This window comes from Penicillium waksmanii (genome assembly GCF_028829765.1).
Source record: "Penicillium waksmanii strain IBT 27052 chromosome Unknown utg000007l:1.0-4314555.0:1.0-4317578.0, whole genome shotgun sequence".
Classification (NCBI taxonomy): domain Eukaryota; kingdom Fungi; phylum Ascomycota; class Eurotiomycetes; order Eurotiales; family Aspergillaceae; genus Penicillium; species Penicillium waksmanii.
In genome coordinates, this window is record NW_026643253.1 from 3,243,530 (window position 1) to 3,262,660 (window position 19,131).

General features: G+C 47.9%; 9 protein-coding genes across 9 annotated transcripts; 6 read left to right on the plus strand and 3 right to left on the minus strand.

Moving 5' to 3' along the window:
- Positions 1-872: 872 nt before the first annotated feature.
- On the minus strand, positions 873-1,966 carry nbp35 (Fe-S cluster-binding ATPase; the record flags this gene model as incomplete). The annotated part of the gene is made up of 2 exons (XM_057267272.1): positions 873-1,819; positions 1,882-1,966. 2 exons carry the CDS (start codon positions 1,964-1,966, stop codon positions 873-875), a joined length of 1,032 nt encoding a protein of 343 aa, XP_057121473.1.
- Positions 1,967-2,469: 503 nt separating this feature from the next.
- N7481_008054 (ABC transporter sequence) lies at positions 2,470-3,133 on the plus strand (the record flags this gene model as incomplete). Its single annotated transcript, XM_057267273.1, has 2 exons — positions 2,470-2,726; positions 2,779-3,133. Coding segments are annotated over 2 exons (612 nt in total), but the record flags the coding sequence as incomplete, so codon positions are not given.
- A 2,167-nt stretch (positions 3,134-5,300) lies between these two features.
- N7481_008055 (phosphatidylethanolamine N-methyltransferase) lies at positions 5,301-8,505 on the plus strand (the record flags this gene model as incomplete). The annotated part of the gene is made up of 4 exons (XM_057267274.1): positions 5,301-5,472; positions 5,630-8,216; positions 8,281-8,371; positions 8,434-8,505. 4 exons carry the CDS (start codon positions 5,301-5,303, stop codon positions 8,503-8,505), a joined length of 2,922 nt encoding a protein of 973 aa, XP_057121475.1.
- A 608-nt stretch (positions 8,506-9,113) lies between these two features.
- Positions 9,114-9,443, plus strand: N7481_008056 (uncharacterized protein; the record flags this gene model as incomplete). The annotated part of the gene is made up of 1 exon (XM_057267275.1): positions 9,114-9,443. One exon carries the CDS (start codon positions 9,114-9,116, stop codon positions 9,441-9,443), a length of 330 nt encoding a protein of 109 aa, XP_057121476.1.
- An 897-nt stretch (positions 9,444-10,340) lies between these two features.
- N7481_008057 (3' exoribonuclease family protein) lies at positions 10,341-11,366 on the plus strand (the record flags this gene model as incomplete). The annotated part of the gene is made up of 3 exons (XM_057267276.1): positions 10,341-10,476; positions 10,548-10,988; positions 11,056-11,366. 3 exons carry the CDS (start codon positions 10,341-10,343, stop codon positions 11,364-11,366), a joined length of 888 nt encoding a protein of 295 aa, XP_057121477.1.
- A 705-nt stretch (positions 11,367-12,071) lies between these two features.
- N7481_008058 (uncharacterized protein) lies at positions 12,072-13,221 on the plus strand (the record flags this gene model as incomplete). Its single annotated transcript, XM_057267277.1, has 2 exons — positions 12,072-12,666; positions 12,743-13,221. 2 exons carry the CDS (start codon positions 12,072-12,074, stop codon positions 13,219-13,221), a joined length of 1,074 nt encoding a protein of 357 aa, XP_057121478.1.
- A 626-nt stretch (positions 13,222-13,847) lies between these two features.
- On the minus strand, positions 13,848-14,370 carry N7481_008059 (uncharacterized protein; the record flags this gene model as incomplete). Its single annotated transcript, XM_057267278.1, has 2 exons — positions 13,848-14,111; positions 14,191-14,370. The coding sequence occupies 2 exons, from the start codon at positions 14,368-14,370 to the stop codon at positions 13,848-13,850; spliced, it is 444 nt and encodes a 147-aa protein (XP_057121479.1).
- A 448-nt stretch (positions 14,371-14,818) lies between these two features.
- N7481_008060 (uncharacterized protein) lies at positions 14,819-15,267 on the minus strand (the record flags this gene model as incomplete). Its single annotated transcript, XM_057267279.1, has 2 exons — positions 14,819-15,025; positions 15,094-15,267. 2 exons carry the CDS (start codon positions 15,265-15,267, stop codon positions 14,819-14,821), a joined length of 381 nt encoding a protein of 126 aa, XP_057121480.1.
- A 636-nt stretch (positions 15,268-15,903) lies between these two features.
- Positions 15,904-16,634, plus strand: N7481_008061 (uncharacterized protein; the record flags this gene model as incomplete). Its single annotated transcript, XM_057267280.1, has 3 exons — positions 15,904-15,915; positions 16,101-16,340; positions 16,410-16,634. The coding sequence occupies 3 exons, from the start codon at positions 15,904-15,906 to the stop codon at positions 16,632-16,634; spliced, it is 477 nt and encodes a 158-aa protein (XP_057121481.1).
- Positions 16,635-19,131: the final 2,497 nt, after the last annotated feature.

Sequence of the window (19,131 nt, forward strand, 5' to 3'; positions counted from 1 at the left end):
TCCCACTATTGTCGATTCATGGGAGGAAGACGGACACACCCTTATCTTAATGAAGTGCATTCCTGGTGAACCCCTCAGCAGTGCCTGGCCAAAGCTCTCTACCGCCGAGAAAGAGAATATAGCACAGCAGACCGCTGAAAATCTCCTCCAACTTCGCGATCTCCATTCTGATAAGATAAAAGGGTTCGGTGGTCGTCCTGTTTACTCGAATTTCCTTTTTCCGAACAGAAATGGATACGGATTTCCTCATGGCCCTCTGGCAACCGATGACGAGTTATGGGGCGAAATGGAGTGAAGTTTACACGAGGATATGTCTGAAGCTGCGCGTATTCGACTTCGTAGTCATATGCCACCCACAACGCCTTATACCTTTACGCATGGTGACCTAACTAATGTCAATGTCATGGTCCATAATGCCTCTCTTACTGGCATCGTTGATTGGGAAAATTCCGGATACTATCCAGTTTGGTGGGAGTATGTTAATACATCGGTTGCTGATGGCGAGGAGTATCGGGAGTGGAAAACTTTGTTAAGAAGATATTTGCCTGACCATACTGCGGCGCGGGAATTTTAGCGAGATTATTATTGGCTATGCAGAGATTTGGGGCATGAAAGAGCGATAAGATTTATTGAGGAAACAACCAAGGAGGCCCCGGAGTGAAGAATGTTAGAGGTTTCCTGACATGTCCTCGATTTATAGATTTAAAAAGGGAGGAGTTTCAAATATCCTTGCCTCATCTTAGGATGCTCGTAACGCTCGTATATTCATGGTATCGAAGAAAGTTCTATATGTCCAAACGCCAGATGTAGAATCACCAATCCAAACCATAGGCCATGCAATGAATAATAAATAGCAACCCAAAGGCTCTACCTCAACCAACCATTTCCTCGGGGAGAACATCTTCCGGGTTCTCACCCACAGCTTCGCCAACTGCTCGAACAACACGCTTGATCGCCTTGGAAGCAGGACTATCAGGGAAGTTCTCCACAAAGCTCTCACCATAATCGCATGCCATGCCGACGCGAGGGTCCAGAGGTACCGCCCCGAGAAATGGAATTCCCATCTTCTTCGCCAGGCGGCGTCCACCGCCGGTAGTAGCGCGGAAGATCTGAGACTCGTGCGTGCAATTCGGGCAGACGAAGCCAGACATGTTCTCGACAAGTCCAAGAATGCGGATACCAGCCTTGCGGCAGAAATCGATCTCCTTGCGCACGTCGAGAAGCGAAACCTCTTGTGGGGTAGTCACGACAACAGCACCGTCAACACCGGATTCCTTGAGAAGAGAATTGACCGAGAGATGTTCATCACTCGTGCCCGGGGGTGTGTCCACAAGCAGGAAGTCCAGTTCGCCCCAGTCCACGTCCTTGAGGAACTGTTTGATCAGCCCGTTCTTCTTTGGTCCACGCCAGATCACTGCGTCGTCGCGGTTGGGCAGCATGAATTGTACACTCATGGCGCCCAAGTTATCCGTCACCCATACGGGACTCCAGCCCGCGTTGCTCACATGAATGGTCTCCGCCTCGACGCCCATCATCTTGGGGATTGAGGGTCCGCAAATATCGGTGTCCATAATGCCAACGGTAGAGTCTGGGTTCGTAGCGAAGCCATGTGCCAGGAGGCTTGTGAATGTCGACTTCCCCACTCCTCCTTTGCCGGAGAGGACTAGGATCTTGTGTTTTATTTGCGACAGTCGTTCAGTTATGATCGGGATATCGGGATCTGGGCCTTTAGGCGCGGTGGCACAGATTTGTTGATTCGGACAGCCGGCACAAGCATCGCCTTGTCCAGCTTTCTCGGATTCGGGTCCAGGGCAGTGTTCTGGGGAAACGGTTAGACTTCATGGGCTTGTGTCGGGTTGAAGGGTTCCCCGCGGTACGTACCTGGTTCTGGAGCCACCAGGTTCGGTGCTCGCTTGGAAGGCGCCTCAAGGTACGCCTCGTTCGACTCCTCCACGTATGGCGCCATCTTCGGTTTATTAGAGGCAAGTGAGAGTAAGAAGGGTACAACTCACCCAGATGTTGAGCGAGAAAAGGATTGGTGGCGAGTGATGATTGATAAGCGGAGATGACTAAATGTCCGCCGCGATTGGCGGGGGCCTGCGGTGTCGGAGCGTATCGCATACTACTACTACTACTACTACTACTACTACTAGATTTTAGGAAAAAGCTTACGGTGCAAGACTCTCAAAGCATACGATCGAGTCTGACGTCCTCTCTCCTCTTCGTATTCTCGCAATCGGCACCTTTGCTGTGTACAGCTCTTGGTCTATGGTATGGTGAGACACTCGTGATCAAAGGAGAATACGGACTGTTTCAGTTTATCCTCAGTTTCGCCTCTATCAACATATGTGACGATGCTGCCGGTTCAATTTTTAGCAGTTCGCCTGACTTCGCAAAAGCGAAACATTGCGCTCTGCGATTAAAATGCCTACTCGATAGTCAAACCCAACAGAATGTCGATCCTGACAGACCTCGCCATTCTTTGGAAGGGGCCATCGATGTCGTCCACTATGCGGTCTTGTCAAAGTAGACTGCCAGGATCTATCTTCCGTTCACATTAACGCATATCGCGATCAGGTTGCGCTTGTCAATCAAGAGCCTATGATGTTCCAGGGCACAATACGCGATAATTTGTTGCTTGGGCTAGACAGAAGTAAAGTTTCGGAAGAGGAATTGGAGAACGCTTGCAAAGACGCCAACATTCTTCATTTCATTCGTTCACTCCCGTGGGTAATTTCCAGGCAAAATTTCCTAGCTCTAGCTAACTTGATTTTATAGTCTCGGCCTTGACACAGATTGTGGAGGGAAGGGAAACAATTTCTCGGGCGGTCAGAAGCAGCGATTGGCGATTGCTCGGGCTCTATTGAGGTGTCCTAATCTTTTGTTGCTAGACGAAGTCACCTCCGCCCTCGATTCAGAATCGCAAGAAGTGGTTCAAGCTGCACTAGATGAGGCAGCAATGCAATGCACAACTGTTGCGATTGCTCACCGTTTAAGTGCTATCCAAAATGCTGATCTTATCTGCTATCTAGAAGATGGCTTAATCGTTGAAGCAGGAACTCATGCTGAGCTCATTCGAAAAAGAGGGCGTTATTTCACCATGTCCAGTCTACAGAACTTGGAAGTTAGTTAGCAAATCTTCAATCTATAATCTTGTTGTTTGATCCCTTGGCCCCTTCGGATGTTCTTCTCTATGTTTCATCATTATGCAATGGACCAAGGATCATTTCTCTAGATCGTCGCAAAGGCCTTTAAAATGGGTGCGAGTTAGCTCTACTCTTGCCAACGATTTGATCCTCTCGACCGCGTATTCCAGCCATTGTAGTAAGCAGTGCTATTTGTAGAGTTCAGTCACTTTACACAAGTCAGAGTCGAGACTCGACTTGGCGTGGTGGATAAAAGCCTCCAGCTTAGGCTTCTCCGCTTCATAAAAGCTTCGAACACCCTCGATAACCAATTATGGCCCTTTAATATGTGCAAAAAATTGACATAGTAAGGTGTCTTAAGCCCTAGTATCCACGCTATTAGAAATGATTCTATTGAACTGCAGAGTACAAGACAGCTCTGGCCACCTTGAGAATCACTAATTGACCAATGCAGATTGTCACGAGTCCTACTGGCTAGTATAGGCTAACATAACAACATTTCATCCCGGGGTTCGTAACACTGACTCTTAAAAGGTACTTACCTCGATTTTCCATCACACAGGACGAGTGTTATATCTGTTGGGCCATCGTCTCATGTGAAGCATCAGCGTGCTAGTTGTCACAGAATAGATGACCCTCTAGTCCATACCAGTTTAGGAATAGCTAGAGGTGTTTAGAGACAGACTCTGATTGGACACTGAGCGACCAGTAAGTATTAGTCAATCATCACATGACTAGTTAGATGATTTGATCACCGAGTCTGAGCCCGTGCTGACATCTACTCACTGAGCCTGAGCCTGAGCGCCCTCTCTGTGTTAGTACATACAGGACGCTACAAAGCCGTCGTCGAATGGTTGCTACATGCAGGCACACCTTTGGTCCCCTTCAAATATTTCTTAGTACCGATTTTCATGCGTTGGTCTCAGGTCTGACAGAAGGGGCCTGGCGAGAGAGCACTAGCGCAACATCCCTGTTCTTATTCATTTGGCCTCATTGTATCCAATCACGTTTGATCGAGTCCAGGGCCAGGCTCTCGTTCTGTCAGAACTTTACAGCCGACGAATCTTGATTTGATGCGCCTCCACGGCATGGTGATCAGTGTGGCCTCAGTCGCTGGTGGGACAGCCGATGCACTGCGAGTGAGACAATAGGAGGGGAGGGTCTCAAGATGGTGTCTGGCAGACATGATATCATTTGATGGCCTCCAGAGCAGCCAATATACGAGTACGAGTAGCGAGTCCATGTGAATATGTATGGAGTGTGACCACATGGCAAGGATACTCCGTACTCATTATCAATATCGGCGCATTGACGTCAAGCCAAACAGGGGTTTATTTTTTTCCCCAGTTCCCAGTTCTGCAACTTCAAGTGCAGCGCTTTCAACCATTTGAGGTGCAGCCTTGGCTGGGGCACTGTGCCATTCAAGTCTCTCCCTTATTTGCCGAGAAATCTCGCGTTCTCGCATCCGAGCCGGAGAGTGTATAAGTTCGATGCAGGCTACTCCGCAGTGTGTTGTAGTGTGTACCTACTGCAGAGTGGATTGATGCATGAATTGTCGCATTGGTATCCGCACTTGCCGCTGTCTGCTGCACATTCTCAACGACGAGGCCCCGCCGTCACCAACGTGTAGTGTAACCCATCCCGCACGAGGCCCAGCAGCGAATTGGGGAACCCGGTAGCGTCGTAAAGACCCGGAACTCACATATACTAGACTTCCAATGTTTTCCCGAGATGATATTTCTGCAGGATGTTGAAGAGGGTCGATTTAGCGTGTGGCGATCAGAGCCTGTTTTGTTTCTTTCTCTTTCTGGTGCATTCGGGGCCGATGAGGAGGTGGGGGAAGCACTGGACTGGAAGTTGGTTCCACTCAAGGGTGTCCACCGTCCACCATCCACCACATAAATACGGGCTCAACCTTTTGAAGTTTATTAATTTTTCCCCTCTGCAAAGAAAAACAGACAATTCCAGTTCACAGTACAGTATCTGGTACACGGTAGGTCAAATTGCCGTAAATAAGCGAGACACCGGGATCTTGTGGACAGATTGAATGTTGGCAGTGGATGCAAACAGGTCAATCGTTGGAGTCCGTCACATGCTTCTGTCGTCACTCAGACCCAACAAATCCTCTTTCTCTTTCACATCCTCAACAACATCATGGACCAGGGCCGTTCAACAGGTGCCCTGCAGCCTGAGGGGCTGCGCGAGCGAATTCAACGCCCTGATTCAACTGGGGGCCGAGATGCTCTAAATGCCCATGGGGAAGCTGAGATCAAGGATGCGGCCGGCAACGACAAGAAGACCTTTGGGCGGACTCCCGATGGAACTGGTACGTGATTTCCCCCCCTCTCCAGGAACAGCTGAGGACTTGATTGTCGTTCCGGTCATTGAATAGAGAACCACATTTGACTCTCCTGCTATCTTTTCCTCTCGCTGCCTCTCTGGTGGAGCTTCCCCGCTAACCCGCTCGTGCGTGATTCTCTTAGTGTTCACAGTGCCTCAAACCCATGATATGGTCTCCCAGCTGCTCTCGCCATCCGAACCCAAGAACTTGTCAGACGTGGTGGTTTTAGTTTTGCTTGCGATCCATGTTCTCCTGCTCTGGGCCCTCCCCGCTAGTGCCAAAGTCCCGGTATTTGCATTCATCTACCTCTCTTGGCGCGCGGGTTATAATGGAGGAATTGGATGGTTACTGCACCACCAGTCGCATCACAAGACCTTGATCCGATGGGCCGAGAAGACCAAGATCTTCGTTGATCCGGCCACCGGGGAAAACCCGCACCCTACTCTGTACAATTGGATCAAGCGGGAGCTGGAGACCAAGATTCCCCACGATTACAAGTTCGAAAATGCCCCAATTGAATACAACACCTGGCTTGTCTTTAGGCGTCTTGTGGACGTGATCCTTATGTGTGACTTCACTTCCTACTGTCTCTTCGCGATAGCATGTGGGAAACATCCTGTGGATGAGAACATTCTCATGACAGTCCTGCGGTGGACAGCGGGCATCGTGCTTGTTCTGTTCAACCTTTGGGTCAAGCTAGATGCCCACCGAGTAGTCAAGGACTATGCCTGGTACTGGGGCGATTTCTTCTACCTTATCGACCAGGAATTGACCTTCGACGGTGTTTTCGAGATGGCTCCTCACCCCATGTACTCTGTCGGCTATGCGGGATACTACGGTATCTCGCTTATGGCGGCAAGCTACAAGGTGCTCTTCATCTCCATCATTGCCCATGCAGCACAATTCGTCTTCCTTGTTCTCGTGGAGAACCCACACATCGACAAGACCTACAATCCGCCTCCTCCCCGCAAGCGCTCTGTCTGTGCCGGTTCCTCTACGAGCCTACCGATCGACCTGGATACTCCCACTGCGCCAACTCCATCCGATGATATTCCTCCCAATGCGTCTTCGTACTCGGCCAAGCCACCCCCTTCGGTTCACAACATGTTGGGGCTGCATAACCTGGATCTGTATAGAACCACCGACTCGTCCACCATGCTGGTTCAGATGCTCGTATTTGCAGTCACCGCGTTGACTCCATCCACCCCACGCTACCAATTCCTATTCGTCGTCAATGCTGTTGTATGGCGTGTCTGGTTCTCTGTAGGCATCGGGTATCTTTTGAACAACCAGTCTAACAACAAGGCCTGGACAAGACACTTCCTTAAGTTCGGCGAGACCCCGCATGAAGCGTGGGGCCAATGGAAGGGTTCTTATCACCTCAGTATGATCATGTGCTACGCCAGCTTCATCGCTGCCGTTTGGAAGATGTACACCTTCCCAGCAGACTGGGGCTATGGTCTCGTGCTTTTCCGACATGTTCTAGGCGCAGGCCTAATTAGCTTGCAACTCTGGACATCGGTCAGCATCTATGAGTCCCTTGGCGAATTCGGCTGGTTCTACGGTGACTTCTTCTTTGACGAGTCCCCCAAGCTAACCTATAATGGAATTTACCGTTTCCTAAACAACCCCGAGCGTGTTTTGGGTCTTGCAGGCGTCTGGGGTGCTGTCCTAATCACTAGCAGTGGTGCAGTCACCTTCTTGGCGCTACTGAGCCACATTCTCAGCCTTGCTTTCATTCAATTCGTGGAACGTCCTCATATGCAAAAGCTATATGGTCGCAGTCTTCGCCAGGATGGAGGTGTTGTCAAGAATCTGAAAAAGTCTCTCCCGCCTCCCTTCAAGCAGCTGCACGGAAGTGTGGACAAGATGTTCGACGATTCTTTCGAATTCATTGAGGAGTTGCTCGACAATGCCCGTCCAAAGTTGGCTGCTGGAGTCAGCACCTTTGTCAAGGACACGACAGCCCTCTTCCAGAAATATCCTGCTCGCATCACCATCTCCCGTATCGATGCAGACCTGGCTGGTCTCGACATGAGTGACTATTCGTTGTCTGTGGAGGGCACCGAGGCCAAGTCCTTTGAGGAGACCGAGTTGGGCAAGGGTCGTGAAGGTGCTAATGCCCGTATGCCCCTCGACCGACGAGGTGACTTGAAGAACCTGACTTTCGAATACGGCTCTCCAATCAAGGTCAAGTGGACTGCACCTCTGACGCACAGCAAGAAGGACTGGATCGGCATCTATCGTGTTACGGACAACACCTCCCGCGAAGTCTCTCGGGTTTCCTCGCAGGGCCGCTGGGTTGCAATCAACGAGGGCTCTTATGACAACCTCACCTGCGAAAAGGGCATCATCACTAGCGACCTTGTGACCAAATCTGATCGTCCAGGGCATGAACTTGCTTCCGGCGAAGTAGTATTCTCCGGAGATAAACTTTTCTGGACCCAAGGTGTCTTCGAGCTCCGCTACCATCACAACGGCTTGCATAACGTGATGGCCATCTCGAGACCGTTCGAGATCCGTATGCACCGATTTGACGAGGACGATATCACCGTCGACAGCGATGGCATCGTGCAAGCCACTGTTGAACAGTCCTTGCTTCCAGTCGTCCGGAACTGCTTCGACCAAGATCCTGAGATTGCACCTGAAACCTTCGACGAGCAGTTCGGCGGTCTTGTCGAAAGGGATGGCAAGTTTGCCAAACGTGTTGTATTTGCCGTTCACCAAATGTGAGTCCTCCCTTTCCCGATCGTGGCTATACTTTCAAATCCGTTGCTCATCATTCCCCCGCAGGTTCGGTGTTGAGCTAGCGCCTGAAGTCGTCAAGGCAGATGGCAACGTCCGGAATCTCGCCTGGAGGATATGCAATGCGAAGAAAGTGCTCGTAAGTTGTGTGCATGTCCCTCCCTCTCCACGAGAGAATGAGGGCTAACGTTATTATCGCAGGCTCCCTACACCATGTCCCAATCGAACGGAACAACAACTCCAGTCGAGACAATTGAGGGAAAGCAAGAGTGAAACCTTCCAGAAAAAAATGACCACCATACGTACGACCATGCCTGAGTCAAACAAATCGCGATAGACTGGTTATGGTGATACTAGAGTGGTACCGGCGCCCAAGGAGGGCAAACGTCCCGATTTTCTTTCGAAGTTGCGTTGCGGTGCTGTCTGCCTCCCGAAGAACGAAAAGCGAAAATCAGAAAAACAAGATTACCTCTGCATATGGATGCAGAGGATTTCTCTCGAGAAAAATAGGGAGCAGGCGGGATTTTAATTATTTTTTCTCTAGAGTTCGATGTGATTCCCCTGGCTGTTTAGAATTGGGCTGGGTGGTCGTGTTTTATTTTTGCTACCTTGGTCGTCGAGGACCTCGGTGATGAGGACCGGGGTGCTCGATGGACCTTCGCTTCAAACAAAATATTTTCTTGCCATTATTTCTTTATACATAGCCTTCTTTGTTATCAGAATTTACGTTGCAGGTACTATTATTGAAAGGAATTAAATGTGGAAAGAGCATTCTTGAAGCGAGTAAATGTGAATTGATTCGAGTGCTATCTAAATTTACTACGATTATAGGGTATTGAAAAAATTCTGCAGACATTGTTAGCGTCAATTGCAAGACGGTAATGTTAAGCGAAAGACGAAAATGGCATAACTCGCAAGCAGAAAGCAAGCAAGTAATCAGCCAGCCGTTTAACTCATCCCATCCTCTGTTGGCCCCGCGAACCAAACTGGCGCCCAAGACGGACGATCAGCCCAGCCCGCGGAAACCAACACAAGCCAGACGTCGCAAGAACCACACCGCAGCAAGAGTCAGTACCAGAAGCATTAGCAAGCGACGACTGAGCCCACGCTCTCCGGTGCTCCACAACTTTCCTCCCAAGGACGTCCGTGAGGATATCCGAGGTCCAGTTTGGGAGTCGCAGAGTGCGGATCGTGACTTTGCTTCTGGGTGACAACTGCACGGTATGGGTGCTAGCCCGGGAGGCGGTTCTCTTGAGAGATCATTGAATGGATTGACTAGGTGTCATCATAAAGGGGGAGGTGGTGTGTGTGGAGTAAAAACAGATATATCCGTACCTTTTGGAGGCAATGTCTGATACCCAGAGGGGATGACAGGAGTACTAGAAAACTTCTTTTGATTGTCAGCACTTGTCGTCGACAAATTGTGACAAGAGAATGGCAGTAAGGTAGACATGATCAGGAGTTTTTGGTAAGGTATTTTGTTATCTTCAAAAATTTTGCAGAAGCAGAACTGAAAATTTTTCTCATCATAAAAAGTGGGCAAGGAAAAGTAAGAAAAAAAAATCAGTAGCTTACCATAGTGGTTGGAGCTGTCAGCGACGTGCTTGGAAAGCAGGTCAGTGGGGGTTTACGAGATCCTAGCTTCAATGATGGTCAGCTTCAATTCCAGGTGACGATATTGAGATAAAACATAGTGTGATAATGTTGTGTCCATCAGATGGTAGTGCATGTTGTTCTTAGGCCCATTTTTGGTCGCCGAACAGAGATTTGGATCGGATTCCTCATAAGAGACACGGAGGGTGGAATTGGCAGTGCAGGGGGGGTAAAAGATACTCACAAGAAGGTTAGTTGGAAGTAATGAAGGTTTCAATGAAGATATTCCCTTGGGAAAGCATCTTCGACATAAGAAGTGCTTTGCAAACCCAAGGGTAAACAACACGAAGAGGTGTGGAAGAAGAAGAAAGTAAAAGAGCGAAGAAATTTGAGAAAAGCAGCCCGGTGGGGTCCGGTGCAAACAGTGCAAATCCCAAGATTTCCGTTTCTGGCTTTCAACGCCGCAATCTTAGGAAGACCTGCCACAGCTTATCGACCTTGCAGAAACAAACACTATGAATGACAGAAGACGAGTCAATGGCCCACCGGGGGGCACAAGGCCTCCAGTGTATGCCTCTTTGCTTCAATCCGGGACTGGCGCTGACACCCGCGCCCAGCGCCAGCGACAACCTACCGATCTAAGGAAAATCTGTATGCAACGAACGAGCTCCCTTCCCTGTGCCCAAGAATACCTGCTAATCCGTGATAAATCCCCCCTCTAGTCCTCAAGACTGGACTGATTCCTTCGGCCTCGGGCTCCTCATACCTTGAATTTGAACCCTCCGCTTCTCTCGCTGCCGCCCGCAACAATCCCAAATCTCTGATCCCGCCTTCCTCGGCTTTGAAGCTCGCCTGCACAGTCCATGGCCCGAAACCGCTGCCTCGATCAGCTCCATTCTCTCCGAATCTCGTCTTAACAACCCATGTCAAGTACGCGCCTTTCGCAGCCCGCAAGCGCAAGGGCCATGTCCGCGATTCCAGCGAACGCGACCTGGGTGTCCACCTTGAAACAGCTCTGCGCGGCGCCATTATTGCCGAGCGCTGGCCCAAGAGTGGCCTCGATATCACTGTTACCATTCTTGAAGCAGAGGATGACCGCTGGTGGGGCGATGTGCCGGACTCACACGATGCCTCATGGGGCATGATGAATGTTCTGGCGGGCTGTATCAGCGCTGCATCGGCAGCCATTGCGGATGCGCATATCGATTGTCTGAGACCTTGTATCCGGAGGTGTGGCTGCTCTGGTTTCCGATGACTCGACTGATTCTTCTTCGGCGCTGCCGAAATTGATGCTGGACACAGACCCAGCCGAGCACCTCTCCATTGTCTCTGCTTGCGTGGTGGCATACATGCCTGCTCGAGACGAGATCACAGAGCTTTGGCTCAAGGGTGATAGCTCCAAGGTCTCTTCTGCGGATGGTGATCAGCGAAGTGGTCATGAAGCTTTAATAGACGGTGCTGTTGATGCTGCTCGGGGAGCGCATACCGTTCTGGCGGAAGCTGTGAGGGAGTCACTACAGAAGACACTCGGCCAGTCTTAAAATCTAAAAGTACCCCCTATTTAATGAAGGAATGAAATTCAGAAAACGATCTCTTTCTATCTATTCAACTCCCCGTAGTATTGGGTCAGTCGTAGCCGAACGACCTGAATTCCCGTTCTCATATCAAGTAAGTAGGTAGCTTGTACTATTTCATACTAGCAAACCCTGGAGCGCATAACTCCGAGTAAGCCCTAAGGGTATATATATTGATTACAGTAGTATCCAGAAAACCACCTTCGAATCGCGAGGGGTCAGGGCAAATGATATCAACTTTGGAAGCACCTCCTAGTAGGCGGCCAACCCCTATTGAATTCCTCCACCATCATGCTCCAAGGCTACAATCACGGACCTCGGGAGCTTCCAAGGTTCCGCCCGGGCGTTTTTATGAAAGCTCTTCGAGTGTGGTATCCGCAGTGCCAATTTAATACTTGGTCGTCCTGTTTTAAGGAATTCTTCGTCAGTCGATCAGCATGAGTCAGAATGAGACATCCTTCGTCCTTCCTAACAGCCAATGGGAGAAGACCTAGCCATAAATAAGTATCGGACCTCTTCATTTCTGCTCAATTATATTGTGACTAAGCAGTCGCACATATAAACCATCAGTTACAATATAAAACAAAGTGCTACGGGCGTATATCTTTTCCTATTCACTTCATTCCTTCTTTACTCGGCGCCGAAGTTTCTCCACCTGTTCATCCAAACAAGATGGCCACATTGACCCCCGTTGCTGTGACTCTTCCGAAGGACAAAGTACCGACTAAAAAGAACGTTAGAGACATTATCGGCACATTCCTGACGGAAGAATGGCCATCTGTAGATCCAGAGACTCTTACGGTGTCATACCATGCATCTTTCGCCAACGCCCACTGTCCCGTGGAGCGGCCGAAACCCGCGACTGGCACACCTACTGACACCTTGAAGGTGTTCATCAAATTCCACACCGACGCCGGGGGATCCCTCGAAATCTTCAAGCCTCTAGCACCAACCAGACATGAGGAAGCACTTTTCTCCTACGAGTACGGCCGAACTGGGCTGGGAGCGAAAGTCTATGGCTTCTTCGAGACACAAGATGGCACACTTGGAAGAGTCGAGGAGTTCCTGGATGCACGTAACATGGAACCGGAGGATGTTGAGAATTCGGTTATCCGAGCGGATGTTGCTAAAGGACTCGCACGATTCCATGTCCTGGAGACGTCACTGGAGAAAAAGACGGTGGAATCATATTATGAAGCCGTTATCAATGGATTGGGGGGGTTACCACAAGATGGACAAGTTGAAGGCACTTGGGGGAAAAGGAGGCGTCAGTATCGACAAGCTAGTTGATTACAACTTTGGGAGGAGACTAAGAAATGTGGTGGACAAACTGGATTCCATAGGAGGAAAGACAGGATGGTGTATTCATGACGTTCAATTCATGAACGTGATGGTGAAAAATGATGCGAAAAAATTGGAGAGCAAAGTCACACTCATTGACTTTGAGTTTGTGATGCAGAACTACCGGGCATTTGACATCGGTGGGCACTTCATGCAAAAGATGTTCAAATGGTTTGACGAGGAGAACAGAATAGCAAGTTGCAGGAAATATACCGAGGAGGAGAAGAGACATTTCTGTGACGAATATGCCAGGCAGTGGAACAAATTGACCGGGGATACAGATACTGGGGATCAGGTGTTCCAGGAATCCGAATATGGATACCTGTTGGCCATCACATTTGATATTCATAACATGCTTTGCTTTATGGATGCCCAAGGCGACAAAGACCCCTTGAATCTGCTTGGGCTAAACAAGCTGTTCGATGAGTTTGTGGCTCAGTATTCTAAGCTTAATTTACAACTAGAATATAGGGACCTGTGAATACGACGGCAAAGATGACAGCCTAATATATGTACTAGTTGCAATATGAGCCCTGGAGTAGATATCTGGAGTCGGTGAGGATATACCTATGTATAGGGGTATTTTACCTGACCGTCTTGAAGGCCGTCTGTAACTTCTAAGTCTAAAATTGCAAGTGTTCTGACTGCCCCAGTTTCTATCTTTCTAAGGGGGACTAGTACCTACCCAAGATGGATTAGACTGGCTAATCTATTCTATCTTAGGTAGCTACTAGTCTGCTATTAGTAATAGTAGATAATTGGGGGTCAGAAACTTTTATAGTAGTACTGTGGTTTTGTCCAAATTTGTATACAGAACACTAGACCCAGGAGTTACAGGCAGCCTTCAAGACGATCAGATTAAATACCCTTATATACAACTACTGAGCACCCTGCGCTTATGGAGCGCCTGAGATGGATTATGAGCCAACATTTATTCGCTAGCTACTTGGTTTCTCTCACCATACTCATACCGAAGGCTAGAAAAAAAGGAAAACGATTCGAAAAACTCCTTTTGAAAATTCCCACACGATAGATCCAGCTCACGATCCAGCATTTCCCCGGCCATCCACTCCGACAAGGATCCGAAATCCTTTTGCTCAAACTCCCTCACATTTCCTCAAATTCATCCTCCCCACCCTCCATCTTGGTCGGCTCATCCTCCTCCTTCTCGTTTTTGGCCAATTTCTCTTCCTTCTTCTGGGCAGCGAATTTATTTTCCTGTTCGCTTTCCATGGCGGCCTGGTCCTCCGGACCCTTGTCGCTGATGACAGTCGACATCAACTTTTGGACACGAGAGCGCAGCTGATGGTAGCGGGATTTAGCCTGGACATACGAGAGGCCAAGTCTCTTGCCAACCGCAGTGTAATCAATCTGCGAATTCATAAAAAAAGGAAGGGTTAGTAAAATTCTGAGGATTGACTTGGACTTTTGAAACACAAATTGCATTTACCGTGGTCTGTCCTTCTTTGATGCCATCACTTTCCTCAAAGCAAATCCACAGTAGAATGAGGTCGTTTTCGACCTTAGAGCCCTGCATAATGGGGTTTGAGGTGCAGCGCTTCTTGGACTGCACTTTGGCTGACTTTTCCACCTTGGTGGACTTTGGGGGACGTCCGCGTCCGCGTTTCATGCTGATAGATATTTTCAAATGAGATCGGTAAAGTGAAGAGAGATATGTGGGGATCGACGAAGAGGTCTGACGGGAAGGGAAGTTGGTGGGGAGGAAGAGAAGTGAAGACGGAGTGAACACGGGGAGAGGAGTAAACAATCATTTGTTGGGGAGGGTCAAAAAGGCAGGAAGGCAGCCCTTCAAATCGGGAAGGATGGGAGAGACTGACTATATACACCCAGTAGTTTTCTTCCAGACTATCTTACTTGGAATACTGATGTCCTGTAGTGATATCAATGGGCAGAAATGGAAAAACACATTGACCCTAGATAATGGGTGGCCCCAACCACATAGCCCGATGCACCAGGCCCAACCTCGGCCTCACAAGAAATGAACCTTCCCGAAAACTGAGAACATTGAAACCATAAAAAGAAAAACATATCCCATTCCCCTAGCTTGCCTGGCCAGTCTAGCCCTCAAGGCTCTCCTCCTTCTTGAACGGAGGCAAATCCGAATCTTCGAGATCGTCCTTCAACTGCTCGTCCTTCAACTCGTCGTCCTTGGACTCCTTGTCCTTAGACTCCCTTGCCTTCATGGAGATTCTCAGACGAGAGAAACGCTTATTAGCGGCGGACTTTCTGATATTCAGTTTCTCAGCAACTGCTGCAAAATCGATCTGTATGTCCGAATAAGTATGGATGACACAGTCGCAATTAAACGTTCAATATCTCTGAAAATACTCACCCCGGCACCACCGCCTTCCTTGCCAGCAGTGCTGCATTCAATGCAGGTCCAGAGGAAAAGGACTTGGGGATCGACCAGAGCGGGACCTTTCTTCTTGGGCGACTTGGGGGGCTTGGGTGACTTGACAGGGCTCTTTTTGAGCTTGGGCGATTCCTTTGGAACTTTTGGCGCCATCTTGTTCCGGATAAAAGTGTGGTGTGTTAATAGATAACGTAAATGGATGTGAGTGAGAGATAGAAGGTCAAGTGTAAACAGAGAACAGAGAGTAGTGTAAGAGGAAGAAGAGAAGGAAGCAAGGAAGGAAGGAAAGGGAAAAATGAAGGGAAAGGTAAAGGAAAAGAACTTGAACCAATGCCAAGAACACCTCAGTACTTGCTCGTACCTTCCTTGGGTGAAGCACCTTCCTTGAGCTGTACAGAACATCACATAACATAAAGGTCACTGTGATTATCCCTTCCTTTCAACTTCCTAGTATTTTCCTTGTCCCTCTATCTACCACCCTCGCCCCCCCTCTCCCTAGGATTCAAACAATATCCAACCCATCTCTCTTAACCCATCATGTACTATTTTGACCTATCCTCCTTCTACTATTACTATCTGACTGACCACAGCTATTTGCAACCTAGGGTTTCTAAAAAGACCACCCCATCCAAGGTGGCCAAGCAAGCCATCAAGGCTACAATCTACACACATCTTGGTAGTCGTCGTCTTCCATAGTACGCAATACCTTCCAGCCAAAATCCATTTTGATGAGGTCCTACAATAGTACAATGCTACGTAATCAAAGCCAGAGGAATTTCGATTCACGAAATGAGCAACCTGGTAGCCTAAGGCCCACGAGTAAACAGCCACCCTCTTTCCTCTTCCTCTTTTTTTATAGAAACAACACACACCTTTCTCTTTCACTTCACTTCATCCAACCCTCTCCCATCCACCAACCATCCCCTTTCTTTTTACATTGAACTGAAATCTTTCGAACTCATCATGTAATCTACAAATCCATCGAGCCCTTCTATCATTATATTTGTCCCGTGACTGATGTTGACTTTTTCCTCCTCAGGGATACCAAGGTGACCCCATCCAAGGTGACCAAGAAACGGGGCCCGAAGTCCACCCCAAGTCGAACCCCTGCAAAAAAGACTCCGTCAAAGACCTCCTCCTCCTCCTCCTCTACCACTCGAGGAGCCAACGATGATGCAGACAAACATTTCTTGTGGCTATGTTTCCTTCACAATGGCGGAAAGCCGGTGAGTCCCATGATGCGCTGGCCCTCCCGGGGATTTCAACTGTCACTTCTAATTATGAATTTCTTCTAGACTCCGGACTACCATGAGATCTGCACCAAGCTTGGTATCAACTACAAAACCGCCGCAGGTCGCTTCTACAAGCTGCGAAACCACTTTGAAAAGACGGGAAAGTCTAGTGACACGCCCCAGAAAGAGGAGCAGGGAGACAGCGACAGCGCCATGAAGACCGAGTCGAACATCAAGGCTGATTATTCTGAGGCCAAGGAAGATTTTTCCGACGATGTGCAAGGTTGACTTTGCGGGCGTTGGAGGAATACCGGTGTTTTGGTTTATTTCGGAGATGACTTGTCCATTATATCGTTACTTATGGCGCGAATCCTTGATGGGATTCCAGGTGCCTTTCTGCGTAGATATCTCGAGGCCAATTTACATCGGTGGTACTTGAAAAATGAATTGCCCTTAACTGAAGTAAGAAGACTGACTTGTAGCCGGACCAGTGCTCCTCGGGAAGATATTCTATCCATGTATCTAGATCTATCTCGTATTCGTACTAGTAGCACATACGTACCGGATTTCCCATGCAAGGTCTTGGCTTTCCCTTTCCGTTTTAGTGCTCAGTGAGCGCCGTTTTTGCTCACTGAGTACGGGGTAGATCCGAGTACGTCTCTGAGCGCGCTGAGCGGATCAGTGATTATAACGTGATTGATAGAGTGGCTCTCTGACCACTCTGAGCGTAGTTGGCATTGCTTACAGTACATGAGGGCCAGCGGTCTGACTCAAATACCCCAATTAAACGCAATATACTATCCCTTACATAAGTCTCTTCCTATCTTTAGAATGTTTTAATTAAAAAAAGGTGTGCAGCATAAATAGTTGCAAACTTGCGTAATAATAGGGGATTGATAGAGCGACCCGCGACCCCCCCCCCCACCCGGCTTAATCATCCTCTAAAATACTTAAATTCTCCTTTATTATAGGTCATAAAAGATTTGAAATTTTATAATAGAGCACTAGATATAATACTCTATTACAAAATAAAGTTTTCAATTTTTAAGATAAAGTTTAGTTACTTGATAGCCAAAATAAACTCTAAAACCTATAGATTCTTAAAAAAAAGACTATGTCAGATGAGTAAAAAATCTAAATCTTTATTATATAATAGATTTTTATAATTAGTATTTTATTATAAAATCTTAAGCTCCCTAAATCCTATAATAGGGCTGTTTTGAGAGGATGACTAGGCGAAAGGGGGTCAGAGTATCGGGGGAAGAGAGGTCGCTCTATCATTCACCTAATGATATTACCTTCCAGAAGCAAATATACAAAATAATACGCCTTATCAACCTATGAAATTCTGGCTAGAAATTGTATGCCCCTGGGAGAAATTCGTCTCCTTTGTCTTAGTATGTTATGCTAACTTGTCACGGTGAGTGGTTAGACAGCTGGTAAAAGTACCTCGTTGTTAGGGACATAATGTGTTCCAAGGATTATGATCTCATAATCCCGGTCGCTGATTTTTTTTTACTATACCAACCTGTGGGATTTCAGTCTTTAAGTAAATTATAGTTGCATATTGTGCCTCGGAGACATCGATCAAGAGATGGGTTCCATGGTTATAGTTCCGTTTGGCTTACAGCACCCACGTTCCAAATCCGACAGTGCCGCTCATTACTTCGTCATTCTGCTTACTTCCCATGTCTTTAATTTCTTCCAGGGCTGTTTCCTATGCTGTTTTACCTCTACCTCTGCAATATCTTATTCCTGCAAAATGCCCCCCCCAACCCTTAAAATGCGATGAACCTCGCTACTATAAAGAAACATGCCTACTTTGTGGTACTTTGATTTTATCGCTTGACGGGGGAACAATTAGCAGAGATCACCTGGATGTACTCAGGGAGTCTCAATGGGAAATCCATCACAAATTCCCGATTCCCGAGCATATCCTCGTGCCATCGACCGAAGTGGAGAAAAAAAGTTTCTCCACATTTCCTTGGTTGTCATCTTGTTATCAGCGAGGGGGGTAAGTTGGCATTCTTATGAAAACATGTAACTTAAAGCTAAAATTAATATCCAAGCTGTCATATATGCCTCCTCGTCAAAATATGAACTCACGGGAATTGGCCCAGTTGCACATCTCGGTGGTCAGCCGTACCAGCTTCCAAGAGACAAAAACACCGCACGAATTTCTGGGCGAGAGGCGATACCGGAATATGATGATACAATATTCATACATTTTCATCCTGGAGGTCAATGGATGCATTCAAATCTTTACAAAGACAAGAATATGGGATATGTGTTTCACTATTATTGTTGGAATATCCTTGGCCATCTGGTAGGGAAAGAGTTGATCGAGAAGGCCCTTGGTAAAGTTGTTGAGGCCGCAATAAATTATTGGCAAAACCATCAAGGATGGGGTATTACAGACCTAGATACCCTAAATCGTGCCCAGGTATACGAGGTTCCATACATGAGATGTGAGTGGTACTTTCGCGGCTGTGATATCTTTATCAATCCATGGATTATACCCGAGCTTCAAGATGTAATCCAACTTGCGCAAAATATGGTTGGAAGGCGCAAAAGCTTCTATCTTGATAGAATTCCACTCGAGATATCCCTTCTGGTGGCGGAGATAATTTGCCCTGTCATCTACACTCAATCTGATCTGCAGAATATGCGTAACATGTTATCCGTGTTTGCATTGAATTTACCAGATGCCTTTTGGAGAAGCCGTTTAAAATCCAAACGTGATTTGTTTTTTGAAGTGGATCTTCTTGAGACTGATTCAGTGGAC